At 36.2% G+C, this 23,433-nt stretch overlaps 1 protein-coding gene across 14 annotated transcripts in view; it reads right to left on the bottom strand.

Annotated features, from left to right (window-relative positions):
* The window catches only part of RAPGEF2 (Rap guanine nucleotide exchange factor 2), a 258,238-nt gene that overhangs the window by 11,187 nt on the left and 223,618 nt on the right, over positions 1-23,433 (bottom strand). For 12 of the 14 annotated variants that reach the window (XM_037993381.2, XM_037993390.2, XM_037993368.2 and 9 more), the window contains 14 exons: positions 18,115-18,267; positions 17,673-17,837; positions 16,647-16,754; positions 16,350-16,553; positions 16,125-16,233; positions 15,451-15,697; positions 10,299-10,456; positions 9,414-9,654; positions 6,967-7,350; positions 5,478-5,689; positions 5,264-5,387; positions 4,609-4,632; positions 3,334-3,557; positions 1,674-1,883 (listed from right to left, as the gene is read on the bottom strand). In XM_037993381.2, the coding sequence (XP_037849309.1) occupies positions 1,674-1,883; positions 3,334-3,557; positions 4,609-4,632; positions 5,264-5,387; positions 5,478-5,689; positions 6,967-7,350; positions 9,414-9,654; positions 10,299-10,456; positions 15,451-15,697; positions 16,125-16,233; positions 16,350-16,553; positions 16,647-16,754; positions 17,673-17,837; positions 18,115-18,267 (2,563 nt within the window). The remainder of the gene's footprint in view (positions 1-1,673; positions 1,884-3,333; positions 3,558-4,608; positions 4,633-5,263; positions 5,388-5,477; positions 5,690-6,966; positions 7,351-9,413; positions 9,655-10,298; positions 10,457-15,450; positions 15,698-16,124; positions 16,234-16,349; positions 16,554-16,646; positions 16,755-17,672; positions 17,838-18,114; positions 18,268-23,433) is intronic. The other 2 variants (XM_037993375.2, XM_073017694.1) reach the window with 1 other exon arrangement.

Genomic DNA, 23,433 nt, shown 5'->3' with positions numbered 1-23,433 from the left:
TACTTCAAAAGTGGTCCCAGTGATGGACAAAGACACCAATGTTAAAGATGTAGAAAGTATATAGAACAAAACTCTTTCATGAACTGGAGTGGGGGAAACACCTGCAGCATCTCTAAATTAGTATTTTATATACTGTGACTTTAAATGTGTATGTTAAACTAAATAAATATAAGACAACAAATGATATTTCATCCACATTTCTAAAGTTCGTAAATGGAACTAAAGACATTTTGAGAGCTATGGCTTCAGAAACATGGGGGATAGAGCTTTATACTCAGACACATCTACATTATATTAAATATGGCTAATAAGCTGTTTTTAGCTAAAGTGAAGACTGATATTCTTCCATATGAGAAGTTCTGCATAAAGAGGATACAGAAGTCAGACAGAAGTCAGACTGCACGGGATTCAGGAATGCATGCATATTAAAAACAATATATAAAGAAACACATAATTCAATGTGTTTGTGATGAGGGGATCAACACAAATATTTGAAAGTAGAAACGTATCAAGGAAAGGTGTTCTTTTCTTACTCTCCCCCAATATCAATAAAGAGGACATTTGCTGATCAGATGGAATGAGGTGAGGACAGAGAGCATGTGACAGGTCTATGAAATAAATGACTCTCACCCCAGCCATACAGATGGGCTGTAACTGTGCAGGCACCTAGCTATCAACACCCAATTTTAGCTAAGAAAACTCTTTCCCTTCTATCTATCTATCTATCTATCTATCTATCTATCTATCTATCTATCTATCGATCGATTGACAGAGTCTTGCTCTGTCGCCCAGGTTGGAGTGCAATGATGCACTCACTACAATTTCCACCCCACAGGTTCAAGCAATTCTTGTGCCTTAGCTTCCCAGGCAGTTAGGACTGCAGGCGTGCACCATCATGCCCAGCTACGTTTTGTATTTTTCGTAAACACGGGGTTTCGCCATGTTGGGCAAGTTGGTCTCCAACTCCTGGCCTCAAGTGATCCACCCGCCTCAGCCTCCTGAAGTGCTGGGATTACAGGCGTGAGCTACCGCGCCCATCCTACTATCCCTTTATTTTTAATAATTTATTTTTTATCAATTATTTCATTCACATATACGTAGAAAAAAACAAGCTGTGCATTTTATGAAAAATTATTGTGTTGTACCACTTCCACAAAGGGACTAAACTACTAGATGTTTTTCTTTTCGTAGGAAAGATGAAGTGTAATTTAGCTCCTCCATACTCAGGAGTTAGTTGCTTTATTTTTCCCCCTAAGCTATAGAATCAGTGAGTCAACAAATAAGAATTTACCTTCAGACAATTCATTTAACTTAAAAATATTCTGCTTAAATCCCAGCAGTTCATTGGTTGTAAGGCAAAACCAGTTTAAATAATGTAAATGAACAAAGCATCTTCTGCACTCAGCAAAAATTAAATGGACACATAACTTCTCTATTAACACCCTGTCGTAGCAAATTAGTGTGATTAAATGAGATATTACTTATAAAAACAACCCCTTCCATTGGCAAAGTCAGGTTTAACTTGCTCAATGTTCAGGTTTTATTAGGAGCTAATAATTAACAGAGAAACTCAAATATACTAGACAAAGTTATCCAAGACAAATATTTTTTTCCTAATTTGCAAACCATGAGAGTGAATGGCACCAAAAAAAGAAATGAATGTAATCACTTACCAAAAGGTGGGAGATCCTTTACGGGCACTTTCTTCCGTGAAGGATAAAGGGACACGGCGGGAACCTGCAGTCCCTGGTTGATTTTATGTGCTGGTGGTGGCTGCTGCTGGGGCTGTGGCAGGGACTGAGCTTTCTGCTGTGACCCTGCCCTTGGAGCTACCGGAGAGGTCTCGGATTTGACAGGCTTTTTGTCACCAGGATTCTTAGGCACTGATAATTGTTTGGGTTTGAAAATAGAACAAAGAATTTTAGATGCTAGTAGCTATGTAGAAGATAATTTTAGAACTATGTGAGCATTTTCTGCAGTTAGAATACTAAAATGCACACCTTTCGTCCTGTTGCCTTTATGAAGCACAGAAATGGATAGGGGACCCTAGTTACAGAAAATATTAGGTATGTGGCAGGACAAAGGTATCTACTTTATGAAGTCAGCAATCTCAAAAGATGATTATACTATTAAACACCCCCTTAAAAATATAGAAAAATGTGGGTAGTTCAATATGTTATATCCATGTATATGAAAGACACAAATACATGATAAAAGCTACAACAGACAAGTCATCAGGCACTATTTTTCTAAAATGGTGTCCCAAATTGGTTGACAAGTATGTGCTAAGTTTTTATTCAATAAATGCTGCCAACTGCAATCTATTTACTACCACATTCCTAGGAGGTAGAATTATCTATGCAAGCAAACAGTAGCCAAAAATGCTTGAGTATTATACTGAGTATATATTTTGTGGTAGATAAATGGCAAAGCAATTTAGGACAATTAAATGTTGTGCATGTAGTATTTTAATATGCAAAACTCAATGACATATGTATGCTTCCTCCCTTTTACACACCTGGAAGCTAAGGATTAGGGAGGTCAAGTAACTTGCCTAAGGCTGCATTGCTAGTAAGAGGCGGCAAACAGGATTTGAACTCAGACCACTCTGACTCCAGAGGACAAGCTCTTCGCCATGACACAGTGCTTCTACAGTGTCCTGGGTAAACCTAATAATCCAAATCTTCTCAAATCACCTATCTAAATTAAATCCTATAGGAGACATCTTCAAACGTGCCCATAAAAGACACAGGAGTGTATTGAATGGAAAATGCCTTTGTCCTATAATTCAAGATGCAGATTTAGAAAAAAAAAACTGCCCCATTTATAGACTAACCAGATTTTTAATGGCTATTGTGGTTCATTGTGGAGCAGAATTATTGCTCTAACTGGTAGGTGAATTTGTTGTTGGGTGTTGTCTGGGCTAGTGGTTAAAAGGCAGCCAGAACACTCAACTTTATGCCCCGACTCCCCTCAGGGTGCCCATAATTTGGGGGCACCTTTGTGAGAACATAAGACACGTAATTGGGAGCCATAGCTACATATGCGCCCCTTGCATGTGTACTGGCTATGTCCAGGTGAAACTAAAGCAATGGGTTGCCCTAGATGTGGACAGTGTCATCCTCCACACACTAACCCAGTTGACCTGAGGGCCTGGCCGCGCACAGTGCTATCCAGTATTCAATATTAGCATTCAAGGGAAAGACCAGTATATCTCATGATTGCCAGCTCCCCCTCTGCACTAAGCCTTATTTTGTCACTGCCCATATCACTATATAGGAAACAAATCTGCATTCTAGCCAAAGTCGGCAGCCACTTTAAGGAAAAACTCACATGTGTTGGTTGCTGGCTCACACTGCAGAGATAATGTCTGAAGACTCTCCTCGTCCATTTCTAGCTCCAAATTGGAAAGGTACTGCTTCACTTTTCGAGCCATTTGGGCATCTTCATAAAGCTTTTTGGCATTGAGAAAGGAACTACGACGTACCCGCTTTTTATGACCACCTGTCTGAGCAACATCTAGCACTGTTGCGTTTGTACTACCCTGGCTGAGAGACCTGGAAGATGAAAAGGTAGATATGCAGCTCACTCTAGCATGGGAGTACTTTATCTATTTAAAACGTGCCAAGACTGATATTAATATTCTATGTTCAAAAGGTCACATGCTTCATTCCAGTGAGTAAACTGTTACACAGGAATATAGAATAATATAGATTTAAAAAATTTAGTTAAAAGAAAATTATACATAATATACATATAAAAATATATGTTTGGCACCTGTTCAGTTCTAACTAGGAAATTCTACTTTTCACCTCTATAGAGCATTTAAGGCAGTTCTCTTACAGATGCCAGAAAATAATAATTACATATAAAAGCTCATGCAAGAATACACGGCTATAATCATTAAGATTTGCAACATTAAGATTACTTCCCCTAAAGAGAATATTATACATATATTTAAATAAAATTAACTACAATGTTCACAATTGTCTTCTTATTCCTTGAGTTGAATGTACTGAGTTTTTAAAGTAATACAGTCAATCTGTTAATAAAACAATCATGCAAATGTAAACATGTATGTATGGAAACTATTGAGCACATGAATTGTTAAGAATTATTTTTAAAAAGGATTGGTTTATACAGAATGAAAATAGTAGTTAGTTGAGCTGTAAAAAATTTGGGCTTAACACCTGGGGGCACCTATTTTATATTAAAAATATTTATTTCTCACATATCTGTGAAATATTTTAATTGCACAATTTTTCCTTCCAATATCCTTCCTCCCCTCCCCCTACTTTGAGCTTTCCGCATTTCAAGACACACCAATTATATTAAAATAAAATCTTTCTAAGAGTTCAGAAAAACTGGCCTATAGTTCCCCAGAACAGTCATCAATCATTTCACAGCTCTCATGGATCATGACTTCAAAAGCAAAAGCCCCAACAGATTAAACTTGAAGTCAGTTTGCCATCTGAAATTCTGCTATAGCAAGAGGGTTAAGGAAAAAAATGCAAAAATGCAAAGCATCAGAAAATACAGCAGGTAAGAAAACAATACAATGAGCAGAATAAGGACTGTGTGTGGGTATGCAAGGTCTCCACCACTTACCCCAAACTCCGCCATTTCTTCTTCCTGTAAGTGAGAGCCATGGAGATTGAAGCATGGGTGTAGAAAGAGAGACAGAAAGATCACAAGCTCAGAAAGAAAGGACTAGACTTCTGGATAAGCAGTTCTAGAAGCCCACAAACATTAAACTGCATAATCACCTCACACACGCAACTTTACTAGAAATATTTTTCTAGCTTAAAAGACAAATATATTTAAATTTTTTGTTCTAGAATTAAGACCGACTTTTCTCTCTTTCACTGAATTAATCACTTTTTACTACACTGCTAGCTAAATCTGTTGTGTGGATATTAAGACAAGACTATTTCGGGTATTTATATATTTTAGTTCATACTACTAGTTATGAGTTTTAGCTCTACAAGTCAGTGTTCTGAGAAATAAGAAATACATAATTTTGACTATTACACTGAAAATATCTGAAGGACAAACTGTTTTTACTGACAGCCAAAAGAACACTTTATAAGGAATAAGACATTTATTCCAGATTAGAGCTCACAGGTGATTCTCAGCACATCCTACTATAATTTCTGCCGTAGGACAAATGTAAATACTCAAACTTTTAAAAAATCATTTATTGGGAAGCTCTAAATTTAACCTTCTCTACTCTCACACGTGGCACTGAAGATGACATACTCACCGAGTCCTGAACATGAGGGCTGGGTCCATGTTCACTGAAGCCATTCGGCCAACGTGACGAATTTCTTTTGCAATCATCCTTAACTTCTCAAAATTGACCAGCCCGTCTACTTTTGAGTCATTTCCTGAAATTGACAGAGAAGAAAAAGGAAATCACATGGCATTTATTCTGTGCTTCTCCAAGCAAAGATGGAAACCCTCTGCCTTATGTTTACCTTCGTGAAGGAAGGTGAGATCCTTCTTGATAACTGGAAACAGAGGGATTATGGGTGGTTGTAGGTTTTGACTATTGAGAACATTGCGATATTTCGCCATGTTTCTGGAAGGATCAAACAGGTCTTGGAGATCTTGAAATAGTTTTTCGTATTTATTGGGAAGTTTCTCCCAGGTTGTTCGCAGTCTTGCCACTGGTGCCAGGTTTAGGCCACTGAGAGGAGAAAAAGAAACGTGATATAACAACTAAAGTAAAATAGTGTTCAGATTATTTATTGACACATAACACTTCCTTGTTTATGCTTTATATGCATAACAATTTACAGAAGGCTGCATAAGAAACTGCTGATGATAGGCCGGGCGTGGTGGCTCACGCCTGTAATCTCAGCACTTTGGGAGGCCAAGACGGGTGGATCACGAGGTCAGGAGATCGAGACCATCCTGGCTAACACGGTGAAACCCTGTCTCTACTAAATACAAAAAAACTAGCCAGGTGAGGTGGCGGGCGCCTGTAGTCCCAGTTACTCGGGAGGCTGAGGCAGGAGAATGGTGTGAACCCGGGAGGCGGAGCTTGCAGTGAGCCGAGATCACGCCACTGCACTCCAGCCTGGGCGACAGAGTGAGACTCCGTCTCAAAAAAATAAAATAAAATAAAATAAAAATAAAAGAAACTGTTGATGATAATTCTGGGGAATGAGATGGCACAGGGAAGTACGGTCAGGGTCAAGCCAAGGCGTTTTACTCTTCTCTTCCCTATAGACCCTCCTCATCTGTTTACTATCAGCAAAACCACCTGAATATAAGTATTGATACTTTGTATTCATACATAGCAGTATGTATACATACCAGTGCTTAGCCCATAGCGGCCATTTGATAAAACTAACTTGAGCAAATATCCTCTAGTAATAAAATAAGCTATGATAGTAATGAGAGTATGACTAAACTCCCAGACAGAGAAAATGACTCATTTAATAATCACCCTCAATAGCAACATAACTAATTGTTGCCATTTTTTTTTCTTCTAACCTCAATCTAAGCTCTTAAAAAAAGGGAAGAAAATGAACATTTCCTGGCCATCTGCTTTGTGCTATTTGATGGAACTCCACATACATGATATCATTAATCTTGTTGATAACTCTTTGGGGTATTGTTATTTCCACAGAAAAATAAACTGATATTGAGAAAAGTTGAAACAAACTTAAAAAAAAAAAAAAGTGGGGGATATAGATTTTCGGAGCTCCAAATCAGAACTTCAGATGCTACCAAAATGTTTCCTGCTTAATGGCTTCTTCGAATCTCTTCAGGTTGGCACAGCTGGTTTTGTTGGTATGAGAGATTTTAAATTAAGGTTAGGATTCAGAGAAAAAGAATTGTCCCTTATGAGTCAATTAAAATCTACTGCATTTATACTAATTATACGATGTTCCTGGACTGATACATATTTTAAATCTGTGAACTGAACTGAATCTTAAGAAAAATGTGTTCTCTTACCTAATGATTGCAAACATTGAGTTAAAATTCTTGCATTCCCTACAGTGCAGTGCTATCTTGATGAAATGCTTAATGATCTTCATCCTCTTCAGCTGGTTTGTTTCTCTGAGAATTTCAGACGCTACCCAAAATGTTTCCTGGTTAATGACTTCTTCAAATCTCTTCAGGTTGGCACAGCTGGTTTTTGATCTGAGTTTAAATAAATCATCTATATATTCAGTAGGTTCAATGTTGCGAAAGAGTTCAAAATTTCGCATGGAGAGCTGTGTGGCAACTTCCACAGTGCTGAGCTGAAGGAGGGAAATTTGACTCTCTCTCAACAACTCCTGAGCATCTTCATCAGAACAAAGAGTTTCTGTTTCCATGTTGTTTTTCAGATAATACCTGTGAAAAACAGAAACATACCAGAGTCAAAGCCTTTGCAGCAATCTCATGATATTCCTTGAAAGAATAATGTTACTTTTTATGGAAAGTTTGAGAGAACACTGATTTGAATGATGGAATATTTCTTTTCAACCAAGACAGAGAGCGCAGTTGCTGTCTCAGGTACCAGGCTCATAGAACTGCCTATCCAGAAGTAGGTGGTAGAAACAAACAAATCACATGGAATTTCACTTTTACTAGCTGGACTTTCTTTCTCTCCTTTCTTTTCCTGCTTTCGGAAGTATTTTACCCTTTTTGTTAAAAATAACAGAAAATAGCCACATTTTTAGTTTAAAAAGGAACTAGATCCTAAGGCAGCAGGAAAGATCAGACACAAGTAGGTCATCATTCTTATTTTCCCAATAATCTGTGATTATTGATGGGCCCAAACTGTAACAATCCAGGTTTACTTATTGATTCAAATACCTAAGAAAACCTAAGCTACTTCCCTCTATTTGATCCTATGAATACAACAATCCTACAGCAGGTTAACTTTAAAAAATCTGGATTTTCATAAAAACTGCAGGTAAGTGGATGGTAAGTATTATACTTATTTGTCAGAATAGGAAACAGGCTCCTAAAGGTTGACTAGTTAATGCCAGTGCAAAAATGAGAACACAGGGCTGGAGCTCCTTCTCCTTTCAGGTAATTTGTTGAAAATAGCATTAAGATGTTTGTCGTGCATGTGTGTGTGTGTGTGTGTGTCTGTGGTATGGTGGTGGTGGTATTTTTTTGTTTTGTTTTTCTTTTTTAGACACATGCTTTCTCTGTGAAATTCCATAAACGAAAAAACAGAATGAGCACAGTAGGGGCCCTGCTAAAATGTTTTTTTGTGTATTTCACCAAGACAAACACATATGACAGAAAATATATACTTTGCACCCTTGATTTTCACAGATTTAACATTCTCCATTTTGATTACTCATGAAGCCCATGACATACCCATCTATAATTTTCTTCAATAATGAATGTGAATCATGAATTTATAGCTCAGTGGAGCTCTGTAAAACTCTATCGTGGTTCCAGATACATCAATGTGCATTGAAATGATAACTGGAAAAAACAGAGCGACTAAAACAAAACTACTTGCTAGTGTTTGAAAACAAAAGTGAAGAAGCATAAGAAAGTTACAGTTGATGGCAAGAAAATCAAAGTTTTGAATGAATTATATACTGGTTTAAACCTGTAACTTGGAAAAGTCAAATACAGTGAAACACTCCGTAAGTTAAAAATAGAAGGAATATGATTTATGGAACTGCTTAATTTTCAGTGTAGAAACCAGCCATTATGAGAACCAAAACAACTATTTTCTTTTTCAACTTGCACTTATTGTGACTTGAAGATAAAGCTACATACACCTAACAATGAAAATATCATTGAAGAGAATAGTAAAATCAGATATGACATTTTCTTGCAAGTAACATGTGTGATATAAGCACTTCTGCAGCAAAGGACTAAGCTCTGTAGCAAGTAAAATTTGGTTTCAGAGTTGAGAAGTGTATTTCATAGCACAATGTACAATAACAGGCAGTAGTGGCCAACCACACTGTCACAGATGTCTCTGCCTAAACTAAGGAAGCTCCTAGAAAAGTTAGGGGTGCAGGAGCAAATAACACTAGAATATGATTAGAAAATTTGCCCGTGAATGTACCTATCCGAAGGGAAGACAGCACCCGCGTTTAACTGTGTGACTTTATGTCAAGCATACTCCTGCCTTCCAAACCAGGACCCTAAGGCAAGCATGAGAAGTTACAGCACGCATTGTGGCAGTCAGTAATAACCTTCAGGTCACAGTGCCCTTGAACAAGTTCCTAACAGATCCTTGTTAGGGTCAGTAGTCAACTGTGTGCATTTGCTTTCATACAGTAATTCTTGGTGAAAGGAAAAAAAAACAAAACTACTACTTTTTAATCTGCAGGGGCACTTACTCGTTTAAAAAACACTTTGAAAACTGCTCATCTCTTAGACTTTGATGTGGGTTTGAAGAGGGGATAAAGAAATCCAGTAAGGTAGACAATATATACCTTCCACTCAGTTGTATTCTGTCAGCAAGTTTGGAAAGCTGATCTGGAAGCCTTCTTTGTTTGATTACTCCCTCAGGTGTGACAGAGACCTCACATAGTGAATATTGATCCGGGGTGGCAGTAACAGCAAACTCCCTGATAGCCTGAATAACCACTTCCTTTGCCGTAGTGTCCTTACTGATCATGATGTAGCGGCTTTGCTGATCAGCCTTAAAAACCCTTAGCACTTGATCTGGCAAGTCTGGGGAAAGAAAAGTCACACATAAGTAGAAAGAATTTTAATATATGACAATGCAATTAAGCAAAGTAATCGGAAAAAGGCTCCCTAGAAAAAGCAATGCTGAACTTTTACCTCTCCCTTACTCTAGGTCTTCCTCAAAGAATCAGTCAACCTACATGCTGTTCTGCTGCAAGAACACACCTTTCTCTAAAGATAACAGATTGATCTACAGACAGCAGCAAGCACATCAGTAGACAACAGCAGCACACAAGACTGTCATGCTGGCATCAAAGAAATAAAATTTAAATCCAGAGTTAATCTTTATTGTATTGAAAAGTCCATTAAATAGACCTAAAATATGCCTCTTACTCTATTTATTTGATATGATTTAGTAATCATGGCATGGGATGCATTATCTTCATTTTATGAAAGAAGAAACAAGTTCAGAGAGAGAATCTGCCTATGGCCATATAAAAATATTGTGTTGAATATAAAGAGAACTGGTTCCAACACCTGGTTTCAAGATTCTTGAAGTTTAAGGTTCATCCTTACTCAGCATCTGATATAATCCATGACAAATGAAGAGAGATAGATATAACATGACCATTATGTTAGAAATAAAAAGATAACTACAAGAAAACAGAAGAAGTGTTGGTAACACTCACCAGGAGTAGTACTGAAGTCTAAAATGCGATGATGTGACTGCAATAAATCAGGATTACTGGATGATAAGGTTCCACTGACAGGCAATGCAGTTGGGATGTGCTTTGTCTGCCTTAATCCTACTATGCTGTCATCTTGAGACTGACCAATCCCAATATCACTGAACAAAGAGGAAAATTAGAAAATTATCAGCAAGTTAAAAAGTTGTAAGTCATCACTATACAATAGACACAGACCAAAAACCGTATTCCATTTTTTTTGCAGCTAATGTAAAAACATCATTAATAAATGTGGTTGAAAATTACAAAAGCAACTACTGCTTAAGTGTATCTGACTCATTTTGTGTTTTTGTTTTGCTCTGTTTTTTGTTTTTTTTTTTAGACACAGCATCTTGCTTTGTTGCTCAGGCTGGTCTTGAAACTCTTGGCCTCAAGTAGTGATCCTCCCACTGCGGCCTCCCAAAGTGCTAGGATTACAGGCGTGAGTAACAGCACCCAGCCTCATTTTGCTGTTTCTTGTGTATAGTATGTTTCTCTAAAACCTATGGTTTTTCTAAGTAGATAAGTCTTAACAAAAATTTGTAGTTACTCACCATAGAAATATATTTAAAAAAATAAGCTCTAGCTTCTGATGGAAATGTATTTAAGAAAAAGTACATTAAAAAGAATACATTTATCTCACTCAACTGATAGTTCTGCATCAGAATGATAAATTATTTTATAATCTGACCTTCAATAGTTGAAGAAATTGAGTAAAATGAAAAGAGGAGGAAAAAAATTCAAAGTGTCCTAATTTTATTTTCCAGTGCTTTAGAGAAAAAATGAGATCATTATGGAGTCCAATGTAAGGAGACTCTGACACAGACATTATTTCTTGATTATACAGAGCATAAAAAAACAGTGGGTACATGGTGACATTTCCTAGCATCAGAGAAAAGGCAACAGAAATCCAATGACTCACTTTTAATTCTCCGATCAAAATTTCTAGCTACCCATTTAAGTATCCAGAGAAATACTGGTTATTATCGACAGCAACAAACTCGTTTCCATTTATAAAAAGCCTGTTACTGTGAACTCTTGAAACATGATTTAACAATATGTAAAAACTATTTCTAGAATGAAGGGTCAACTGTTTCCAAAACAAAACATCACATAAAGCAATAAGCAAACACACACAGAAATAACCGGGGTCACAAGAAAATGGTTATAGCTCAGACTAGTTTCTATAAACACCTTGAAATAAGAGGAAAATTATATTAAGCCTGGAATATAAACTAAGGTGTCATGAATAAAATGAATAAATTTAGCATTTATTAGCCGTTCCCACATTAGGGCTTGATCATAATAACTACTATTTTTAATGGCTATGCTAAAAAACAGCAGCATTTCTCCTCTTTACTTTTTTTTTTTTTTTTGAAAATGGAAATTATAGAGGTAAATAAGGGCAAAAACATTTTTTAAAGACAAAAATTAAATTAAAATGAGACAATTTCACATTATACGAAAAAGACACCTGCACACGTTTTGTTTAGAGCAGCATAATTCACAATTGCAAAACTGTGGAAGCAACCTAAGTGCCCATCAACTAACGAGTGGATAAAGAAAACACATTTATAGCTACACCATGGAATATTACTCAGCCATAAAGAGGAACAAAATCATGTCTTTTGCAGCAACTTGGATGGAGCTGTTGGTCATTATTCTAAGTGAAATAATGGTGAAAAACCAAAATCCCTATGTTCTCACTTATAAGCTATGAGAGTAGGCAAAGGCATACTGAGTGATATAATGGACTTTGGAGACTCAGAAGGGGAAGGGTGAGGGGGGGGCCAGGTATTAAACAAAGCTACACATCAGGTGCAATGTATACTACTTGGGTGATGAGTGCACTAAAATCTCAGAATTCACCACCACTATATAATTCATCCATGTAACAAAAAGTCACTTGTACCCCAAATGCTATTGAAATAAAAATTTAAAAAATTAAAGACAATTTCAGTGTGAATTATTTCAAATTCATAGGTCAGTCTGGGACAAAATTAAATTTCTATTGAAGCATAAAACAGGCATAAAGACTAAAAGTAATAACATTCTGTAAAAGATGAAAACTTTCACGTTAGTGGAATTTTATTTTTCAACCATATAAAGCAGTCTCTGCCAAAAACCTGCTATGTAATACATGATACGAGATCATTATTATGGGCTCAGGACAAAGCATAGCTGACTGGGCCACTCTGGCACAAAAGGCTACAAATATTAGCATCTTGCAGGCACACGCAACCTTTAAGAACCGTTGCTCTGTAACACTTTAACACCTTATGTGATGAACTCCCTTTCTACTCTCAGTTTCTTCATTACTCACCTACATCTCTGTCATCCATAGACATGCGGACGCTCTTGGATTGAAACTATTTTATATCCAAGACCTAATTCAGAAATATCCCTTTCTGGGAACATCCGCTTATGATTCTACCTCTCCAACACTTGCCTTGTTACTGAAATTGTCTTTCGATCTTTGCTGGTTTTATAGTGTACTGACTTACTCCTTCTTGTCTCTGGGTTCATTAGTCTTTTTCTACTTACTTGGCAACCAAATCTGAATTCTGGGAGCTCAAGCCCCACCTTCTCCTTCCTCTCTATGCACATTGCTCGATTGTGCCTACCTTGCCAATTTGCCATTATCTAGCATCTTAGTTTCTCTACGGCTGATAATGTTTGAGGAAAAAACTCAACAGTATACTCTATCTAGACTTCTCTAATTACTAGCTTAGTAGCTTTGTCAAAAAAAAAAAATCCTCATAAACAAATGATAATTTCTAGAAAAGTGTAATAGCTAGTATAGTATAAATCAAGTCTATTACCAATATAATAGATCCTACAGCTTAGTGAAACTTCCTTTATTTTTTCTTTTCAATTGCATTACACATAGGATTTCAAATAATTTTCATGATAAATCTTTAAATGAGTCATATTATTTTCCTAAATACAAATTATTTAAGATGTTTCCTCAGTGTTTTAAAATCAACACATCTAATTATTCTTTTTCTTTCCCCTTGTCTAGCTTTAGAGCATTTCTAAATACACATAGAACAAAATTATACATCGTATTCTCATATTGTGTTCCTTTCCAACATCCAGTATTTTTGATGGATTACATCCCAGTTCTTACATGTCACATTTCTATTTATACTTGCCAGGGTCATACCAACTTTTTTTTAAAGGTTCTTATTTAACTCATGGTCAGATATGACTCTAAGATCTTTCTTTGTTATTGTGCTGTTAATAATTCTGCATTTAGGACTGGGTGTGGTGGCTCATGCCTGGAATCCCAGCACTTTGAGAAGCCCAGGTGGATGGATCATTTGAGGACAGGAGCTCGAGACCAGCCTAGCCAAATAGCAAAATCTTGTCTCTACTAAAAATAAAAAAAAATTAGCTGAGCATGGTGGTGCACACCTGTAATCCCAGCTACTCAGGAGGCTAAAGAATGAGAATTGCTTGAGCTTAGGAGGTGGAGGTTACAGTGAGCAGATCCCAGCAATTGTACTCCAACCTGGTTGACAGAGCGAGACTCTGTCTCGAAATAATAAATTAATTTTAAAAATCTGCATTTAGGTAATTTATTCTTTTCATCCATTTAAAAAAAAGCTTTTCAACAAGGAGGGTTATTTTAAAAATTGATTCTTATTTTCTGTAAATGTCAGGTGCCCTAATCCATTGTCTCTTAGAAACTTACTCAATATAAATATCCTATTGAATCTATAACAACTACTCACTGCTTATCCTTAGGACTCTGCTATAGAAGACTTCTTCAGCTGATACAAAACCACCAATTATTACTCTATAGTTTAATCGGGACAACTCAATCAATCAATAACATATTTTAAATCATATTTCTCTAATCTGTAGATGAAAATTGTATCTGAAATGGAGTTTTTTTAAAAAAAATCTGAAATGGAATCTTTTTAAAAAAGAAAAAGAAGTGTTTGATATAGTCCTGCACATCTACTGCGTGTCTTTAGACCCATTAATTTATCAAAGAAATAAATTATACATTTTAAAGTTATTATCTCTTCTAACATTGTAGTTTGGGGACTATATAACTAAATGTGGCACAGTGAGAAATGGCTGACAGTAATCGAGTTTTATAAAACATCCCTAGACTCAAGAAGGAACTAAAATGAAGAAATAAGCAAGTAAACAAGCAAAGCTTAAAAAGCATCAGAAATACCTGCAATTTTGCCTAGCCTGGCTGAGCTCCCGGCATAAATAAATAACCAAGAAGAAATTCAAGAATACACCTGACATTCTGACCACTAAGTTGACTGGGAAGAATGAAGGGAGTTCTGCGCTTGGTTGTTGATGCCCTGACAGTAATTAAATAACTGAAAATAGAAGAGAGAGGGGAATATAGAGAATAATAGGGATGAATAGTGGCAACTGGATAAAGCAATGATTTGATTGGTAACGAGCAGATGTTGTTGGTAAAGAAGATACCCAGAAACAAAATACAGTAGAGAAAGCAACTCTAAATCATCACGGAGGAGACAGGAGGCAAACACACCCTTACTTTTAAAAGGTCCAAACCTGCAACTGGGCGCAGTGGCTCACACCTGTAATCCCAGCGCTTTGGGAGGCCAAGGCGGGTGGATTACAAGGTCAGGAGTTCAAGACCAGCCTGGCCAAGATAGTGAAACCCGGTCTCTACTAAAAATACAAAAATTAGCCGGGTGTGGTGGCAGGCGCCTGTAATCCCAGCTACTCGGGAGACTGAAGCAGAAGAATCACTTGAACCCGGGTGGCAGAGGTTGCAGTGAGCCGAGATCGCACCACTGCACTCTAGTCTGGGCAATAAGAGTGATACTCTGTCTCAAAATTAAAAAACAAAAAACAAAAGAAAAAAAACTCCAAACCCCCCAAAAATAGTTCAAATGAGGAAATGCTAAACTATCTTTAAAGAAGATTGGGAGTGGCCAAATAAGTGGCAAAAACGAGATTAAAACAAATTTGATTGTTTAATTACTTCTTCCAAAATAGCTCTGTAATAAAAACCTAGAACATTTTCAGACTCATGCAAACATTAATTACATCACTACCTCTGCATATCATTTTAACAAAACAAAATAATGCACAGAAAATGTAGGCAGATGCTTACTTGTATGGTTTCTGTGGCAAGATACTGATCCGAGTCTTGTCGAGTATCTTTTTCAGCTTGTTCCTTCCTCCAACAGTGTTGGCTTTACTTTTTTTGTTCACTTTTTCAAGCCCTATCACCTGTTCTACATCTACAGCAAGATCTGGAATGGAGTAGCGACTGGCCTTTTTGATGTCACCAATTTTAGGAAGGTGGGGGGCACCATTTCTTTTCTCTTCTGACAGTCTTGTTAGAAGTTCTTTAAATACTAAAATAAATGAAAACAGAAACACCACATAATGGCAATTAGAAGATATCAGAACAATTCTAAGGCAATTGTGGAACTTGGAAATACATGAGAAGTACAGACTTCAGTTATCAAAACTGCAAACCTGCAGAAAAACAAAACCACACAGTAAATGAATGACGCCAAATCTGCTTGGTATGTTGCTCTATCAAAATAAGTTTAAAAAGAGTAGTACAGTACACTCTTTATGGGTATTTTTGTATTTATCAATAAAATATTTCAGTTATCAATAAAGACATAGATTCAAAATATATATTATGGTCAAGTCAGTAGCTTTTTATTTAGATCGAATCTATGCTTTTACCATACATGCTTTCTTATGATGTTTGAAATACTGGGGGAAAAAAAGGCCAAAAGGAGAAAAACGAAAAGTATGCCAAATACTTACCAAATAAATTGGTTTTCACAGTGATAGATAAATGTGTGTTATTTCTAAGAATTTCCATGGCTTTTGACAGCTGAATGTTTTCAAAGTTTTGGCCATTTACTTCTAATATCTAAAAATAAAATTATAAAATTAATATATCAAAACTGACTGAAAAAAAAAACAAAAAACAAAAAACAACACAGACAGCAAAATTCACCCTTAAATCTGAGTTTAGAAATAGCATACCTGATCCCCCCGTTTCAAGCCTGCTTCAGTTGCTTTGCTACCTGAATCTACACTGTCAACAAAGATTCCAAATCCCTTCTCGGAGCCTCCAAGTAAGATAAAAGGCAAAGGAGCTTCTCGGGATGGTTTTGTTAACGTCATCAATCTTCTTTTTGCTTTAGCAGCACATGCGATATTTAACAGCCTTAGGTGTCCACCCATTTTCTGTAAGAGTTCAGAAACAGTAGTGTCAACTCAAAAACAGGCTGAATAAAATGAACTTTAAGCTGATCTTAAAAAAAAAACCACAAATATTACCTCTCTTTCCAGATTGTTTTCAAATTCTTCTAAAAATCGAGTCATTGCAGGATCTCCTTCAAAGTCATTGAAGTGATTATTTACCCACAATAATACTACCCGTGTAACCTGAAAAGTCAATTATTTTCCGTAAGTGTCCTTTTTAGTGCCAAAAATGTGATTAAAGTCATTCCAGAAAAGATATCCAACTTTCAAACACTTTACCTAATAATAATAAACAGGAAAATAAATGAACAATAAAGTCTTCAATGAGGATGACCTTCTGAAAATGAATTATTTTTACTTTGACTATAGACTTCATGTTGCTTTGCCAGGAAAGGTTCTGAGTCTGTGAGGGTATTTAACCTAAAACTTGTCTAACTTTCAAAATGCATTTGAAACAGATCAAAATAAAAGCAAAGGTATAATAAAACAAAAATCAGCTAACACAAAAGACAGAAACTAGAAAGTAAAGGTAGAAGAACAGACTAGACAAAGAGAATCAATGCTATTAAGCCTAGAAAGCTCCATAAGGGTGCAGAATATAAAAGGAAGGAGATAAGATAATATAGTTTATCATCCAATCTGGCCTTAGTGCTCTCAAGAGCTCTAGATGGTCTCCTTAGAATTATAATCCTGGGGCCTACAGTGAGTGATGACTGCCATAAAATGCTGCTTTGGTGCCAATTTAAAAATTGTAACTTTTATCTAGTGTACACTGACTACCAAACTAGAAAATGCAGATTCCTATGGAATCCAGATGTTTGATTATGTTTTAACACACTCCCAACAGAACTTAAAAAATGTTTAAACATTTGGTGGCCAATTTATTGGCCCTTGTATTTAAAGAAGACTGAACTAATATATTATTCATATTTCTAAGTCTGAATTAATATTTTTGTATCACCTTTTTGCTTTTTTTTTTGCTTAAGAAGTACATTCTCCTATTTCATTACATTAATCTGGACATAATTGCTGTGACAAATATTTACATGTTTACATTTTAACATTTCATATTGAAGAATCAAAATAGAATATATTTCCAACCTTATCCCTGAGGCTCGGGTCATTAAACCACTCCAATAACTTTTTGCCCACTTCCATTGGGCTAGAAAGAAAAGTCCTATAGGTCAACAGAAAGTCTTCTATGAATGTTGGATCTACTACTGAATGCTCTTCTACCAAATGCATTGTTAACCTTTCTGAGGTACCCTGTAACAAAGAAAAGGTTTAATTACTCTATATATATATATATGTAACATTTATATGGTACTGGGATTTCAAACATTCAACATCAAATTAATTGGGTAGTAACACAGTTAACCATAAATGAAACTGCTATTCATCAGGAGATCATACCTAAAGATTTTTCACAACTGATAACCTTTAAGAGATAGGCTTAAAAATGAAAAAAAATCCTAAACTGCCACAACCAATACTACCAAAAAAATTCCTTTCCTTGGGAAGTAGGAGTGGTCCTGCGTCCTACCTTGATGACAATGTGTCCCTTTCTTGTTCCAGTTCGATCAAGTTCTCGGTGTTCTTTCACCATAACAATCTCTCCTTCCTCTTCAACTTTTTGCATGTTCTTTTCTACTTGGTTGAGAATACGGCAGTAATCTTGCTGGGCTATGCAGACAAACTGGAATAAAACATAAGTCACATGTTAATGATAAAGTGCTTGTAAAAGACTTAGCAGTACTAATAATTCAGTGTTTTAATGATTTAAAACTGACATTTTTCCCTGTCTTTCCCATACTTTCTAAATTAATGCTGTAATGAACCTTAATCAGACTTCTCTACTTTTAATGTATTTCTTCCTCGGTCAAGAAAAGTTTCATTTTTAGAGTATTTATATGTATTTTACATTCAAAATCCTAACAATTTTAAAAACCAAAAGACAAAATTAGAAGATAGCTTTTTCATGCTTCTTTCACAGTTAAAAAACATTGCAGTGGGGGGAGCAGAACTGTAGGAGAATAGATGTAAAAACTTAATTATCATTTAGTGAATTAAAAGAATTTGAAAAAGCAACAATTTTTGAATAAGAATGATTTTAATAAAAGATACAGACACTCAAAGATACCTATGGAGTAGACATATTTGCTAATTACATTGATGAAACACCATTTTAGAAAGCTTGTTCAAAGAAGGTCAAAACACAAACCACATATGTGTCATAGCTCAAACCATTATCCTTATAACTGGTATTAAGGGTAATCCTTGCTCTTAAAGAAAAAGTTAAAAATCTGCACATTAAGTCATTACTCTTCCTGACCCCGAATATAAAAAATTTTAGAGCTTAGGGCAAACCACTTAAGAAATTACATTTCTTAAAAGTTTTAAAGAAAGTTAAGAATGAATGATAGAAATCACTTATTATAGAAATTAACTAGAGGTTAGTGAGGAGACAAGAGATCATTTGGAAATGGAAAGAAGTATAGTATTTCTTTTTCTCCTTTAATGTGAAGAAGATGAAAAAGGAGGTGGTTAAATTATATTGTAAATAAGATAAAATATGATGCAACCACCTGAAATCATGATTTCATAGAGCATTTAGAGCTCTGATAATACATTATTCTTTTTATATTGCTCATATGAATTTTTTAAAAAGATACTATACTAAGTATTATGATAATCATAATGACAACATCTTCATCATCACCACCATCACCATCACACTGTGGCAGCCTTATGGAACTTTTTCAATTTATCCTCCTAATCAAACCATGAGGAAGGTGCTATTATCCTCATTGTACAGATGAGTAAACAGCCCGATGTCTCATAACTACATGCTGGCCACTTTAAAATAAATTACACATGCACATCAAAATCTTGGAGGGAAATAAACTGTTAATATTATTTCTGAGCAATGCAAATTATGAGTGACTTTAATTTTAATATTTTTCTATATTTTTCATGCTTTCTGCATAACCAATAGATTTTAAGTAGAAGCAGCAGTTCATAAGAGGAACAGCATATTGCAGTATCATGTTTCTCCCAGAGTTGGCTAATCTCACTAGTTTTTCTATTAAGCATTTTGAAGCAAAAAGTTAAAAATCAAAAGATACAGGCTTTTTTTGTACTAGTAATTATGTATGCTTTAATTATATTAAAAATACTTTTAAAGCTCTGATACTACATTTTTAAAAATATTGCTCATAGTATCACACTAATTTTATAAATAAACTGTTAACATTATTTCTGAGCAATTTCCTTAACACTGACCACAGGTGTATAATGTTTCAAAGTATATGATCTTGAGTTTCTTATCTAAAAAATATTTTATTTCTTTGTACACAGCAGCAAAATTATTCCCAAATACATAGAAGAGATTTAGAATGGTTTTATTTCCAAGTAATTCTAGGTGTTCCTTCTTGCGCTCAGTTTTAGAGAACATAATTAAATACTCATTTTCTCATTTATCTTCTAAAAAAGAAATATATCCCTGAATTCAACTGAATAAGTAGATATAAGGGAAAAATGCTTTTTGAAGAGAAATGTACTAAAATTACTCTTGACTACAGACTTTTTTTTAATTAGAATACATTTGATTTGAAATTCTTAGTGTCTAGACAGACATTTTGGCATTTATTCTGTAGCAAGCTGAAATACCATCCAGAAAGGGAAAAAAAAAAAAATCCCAAACTGAATTTCTAATATGGTCATATAGAACTGGCACCTAAAAAGAAATACATTTTACATGAAAATATTTATCTTTTTTAAAGAAGTAACTTATTTTTGCTGTAACAAATTTATAGATCTAACATGAAATTCACAGGTAACATTTAACTAATACGATGAAGTCAGTTGAAAATCTTCAAAAAAAAATTTTTTTTTCTTTTTTTTTTTGAGAGAATCTCACTCTAGTGCCCAGGCTGGAGTGCAGTGGCATGATCTCGGCTCACTGCAACCTCCAGCTCCTGGGTTCAAGTGATTCTCCTGCCTCAGCCTCCCAAGTAGCTGGGATTACAGGCATGGACAACCATGCGCAGCTAATTTTTTGCATTTTTAGTAGAGATGGGAGAGTAGAGTTTGAGGCTGATCTCAAACTCCTGACCTCACGATCCAGCTGCCTTGGCCTCCCAAAATGCTGGGATTACAGGCATGAGCCACCGCACCTGTTCAGAAAATCTCTGAATTGCTTTACTGAGGTTTTAGGTTTCTGTAAATCTCATGGGTTTCAGATTGCTGTAAGCCCATGAAAGTACTATATGATCTCAGTACCCTGGTATGAAATAAAAATTCAAATAAGAATTCACTTAAAGTCAATGGCAGTTTATATCATAGGATTATTTTCCTTTGGGTATGACATTATAATTTGTATTTAAGTAAAACATTACAGATGATGAATGAAATAAAATTAAACTTCAATCCACATATAGTGTAATCGATTTTCAATTTATCCACAGCAAACTGTTTTCTCATCCAAAACTGCTTCTTACATTCTAAGTGGTATTAGTGCCTATGATTCCAGGAAGAGGTGAATCTAACATAGATTTGCTTTAAGAGGTTAGATCTGGCCGGGCGCGGTGGCTCAAGCCTGTAATCCCAGCACTTTGGGAGGCCGAGACGGGCGGATCACGAGGTCAGGAGATCGAGACTATCCTGGCTAACACGGTGAAACCCCGTCTCTATTAAGAAATACAAAAAAAAACTAGCCGGGCGAGGTGGCGGGCGCCTGTAGTCCCAGCTACTCGGGAGGCTGAGGCCGGAGAATGGCGTGAACCCGGGAGGCGGAGCTTGCAGTGAGCTGAGATCCGGCCACTGCACTCCAGCCTGGGCGACAGAGCGAGACTCCGTCTCAAAAAAAAAAAAAAAGAGGTTAGATCTATTTAAACTGGCACTTTGCAGTCTGTTTGGGAAATTCATACCGAATTGTTCACACAGGTATCCAAGTGTTCATTCCCCACTTGAAGGGTGGAGGACAGGGCTAAGTAATGCCTGGGTGTCACTGGCAGGCCTAAGATACAGGCAGTGGAGAAGAATAAAGGGACTAAGAGGGTAAAAGAGGAAATGAAGGGAAACAGAAGAAGTGAAAAAGAAAAGAAAGACGTATATGTGGGTAATGGAAAACCATTACCAATTGCCTGGTACCATAGGGTGTGTGTATCAAGCTCTGAATTTTGTCCTTTCATACCAGACAGGGAGTAAGAATAGACACTGAAGAGGGAGAACTGGAAGAGAATACAAAGAAGGGACCCAGAGCAAAACAAGAGCTTGACCATGTCATGGGATCCAAACAAATAAATCTTAAATTTAATCCATTCATCATTGTGTTCTTAGGCTTAACATGAGCTCAACTATCTTACTACAGAAACCAATATTCATTTTGGAACTCCCTGAAATATAAGATAATGACGACAAAGCCTATACAAAGTTGTTTTTTCTTGGTAAAGATGGCATCATTTTTGTTCATTTCACTCAATAACTTGCTTCCCTACAATATGATCAGTAAAATAACAGAAACTCACCGAGGCTATTTTATGCATGAATAAAAATATGGTTCTCACCGTTTCCTTTACCTCTCTCAACAAGGAGATGAACTAACATTTGTATTTTCTGACAGATACATGATATTTTAAAATGGTATCCCAAGCAAGCACTTAAAATGCCAAAATTCGTTCTCCATCCCTATTTAAGGAATTCCTTAGGGATAAAATGCTAGGCCTGAGTAGATAGGTCAATGGAAGTACAGGAATGAAATCCCTGATTTAACATATTCCTTTTACAGTGGTGTGGAGTGGAGCAGAAAGGAAGACAGGGACTTTCTTTAGCAGGTACCTCAACCCTTGACCCGCTTCATAATTAACTTCATACTAGGAGCTATAGGAGTCTATAGATCTTTTTTTTTTGGAGACGGAGTCTCGCTCTGTCGCCCAGGCTGGAGTGCAGTGGCGCGATCTCGGCTCACTTCAAGCTCCGTCTCCTGGGTTCACGCCATTCTCCCGCCTCAGCTTCCCAAGTAGCTGGGACTACAGGCGCCCGCCGCCACGCCCGGCTAATTTTTTGCATTTTTAGTAGAGACGGGGTTTCACCATGTTAGCCAGGATAGTCTCGATCTCCTGACCTCGTGATCCACCCGCCTTGGCCTCCCAAAGTGCTGGGATTACAGGTGTGAGCCACCGCGCCCAGCCAGAAGTCTATATATCTTAATCAGAGTTTTATTTTGAATTGGACTCTTCCCTGCTGACTATATGGGTTTCCCACTAATCTTTCACTTGGTAAATAAATTAGATTCTTTTCCCTAACATAACCCCTACTTCCTCTTCCTTTTCCAGAACTCCCAGATAAATAATGTTACCTGGTACATTTGACATGACTTAAGCACTCTGTAATATTCAGTCATATAACATTTCAATCAATTATCCTGAAACATTTCTATGCCGCATATCATTTCAGTCTCATACTTACAAAATTTCTAACAAAAGAGTTTGGCTAAGGGGTAGTAATATAATGGCTGAATTCTCAAAACAAACAAACAAACAAACAAAAACTTTACTTGCCCTTTAAGGACACACACTCTAACTCAAACACTATTGTAATTCCACTATGTAGAAGGGTTCAGGGAAGAACTGAGAAGACAGGAGACAGGAAAAACCTTTAACAATTTGCTAGCTTGTTTTGACTCAGTTTAGATTTAGTTGGCTTTTTTTTTTTTTTCAAGAGTACAATTACAGAGCTGAAATAGCATATATAATTCCCTTTAAATGCACATTCCCGCTAAATAAAGACTTCAATATTTACCATTTGTTTTCCTCTATTATACCACATAACTGAGAATTAGCCATTTTGTTTTCCTCTCTTA

The sequence above is a fragment of the Chlorocebus sabaeus genome, chromosome 7 (genome assembly GCF_047675955.1).
Source record: "Chlorocebus sabaeus isolate Y175 chromosome 7, mChlSab1.0.hap1, whole genome shotgun sequence".
In the NCBI taxonomy this organism is placed as follows: Eukaryota; Metazoa; Chordata; class Mammalia; order Primates; family Cercopithecidae; genus Chlorocebus; species Chlorocebus sabaeus.
This window is presented reverse-complemented; position numbering and strand designations above follow the sequence as displayed.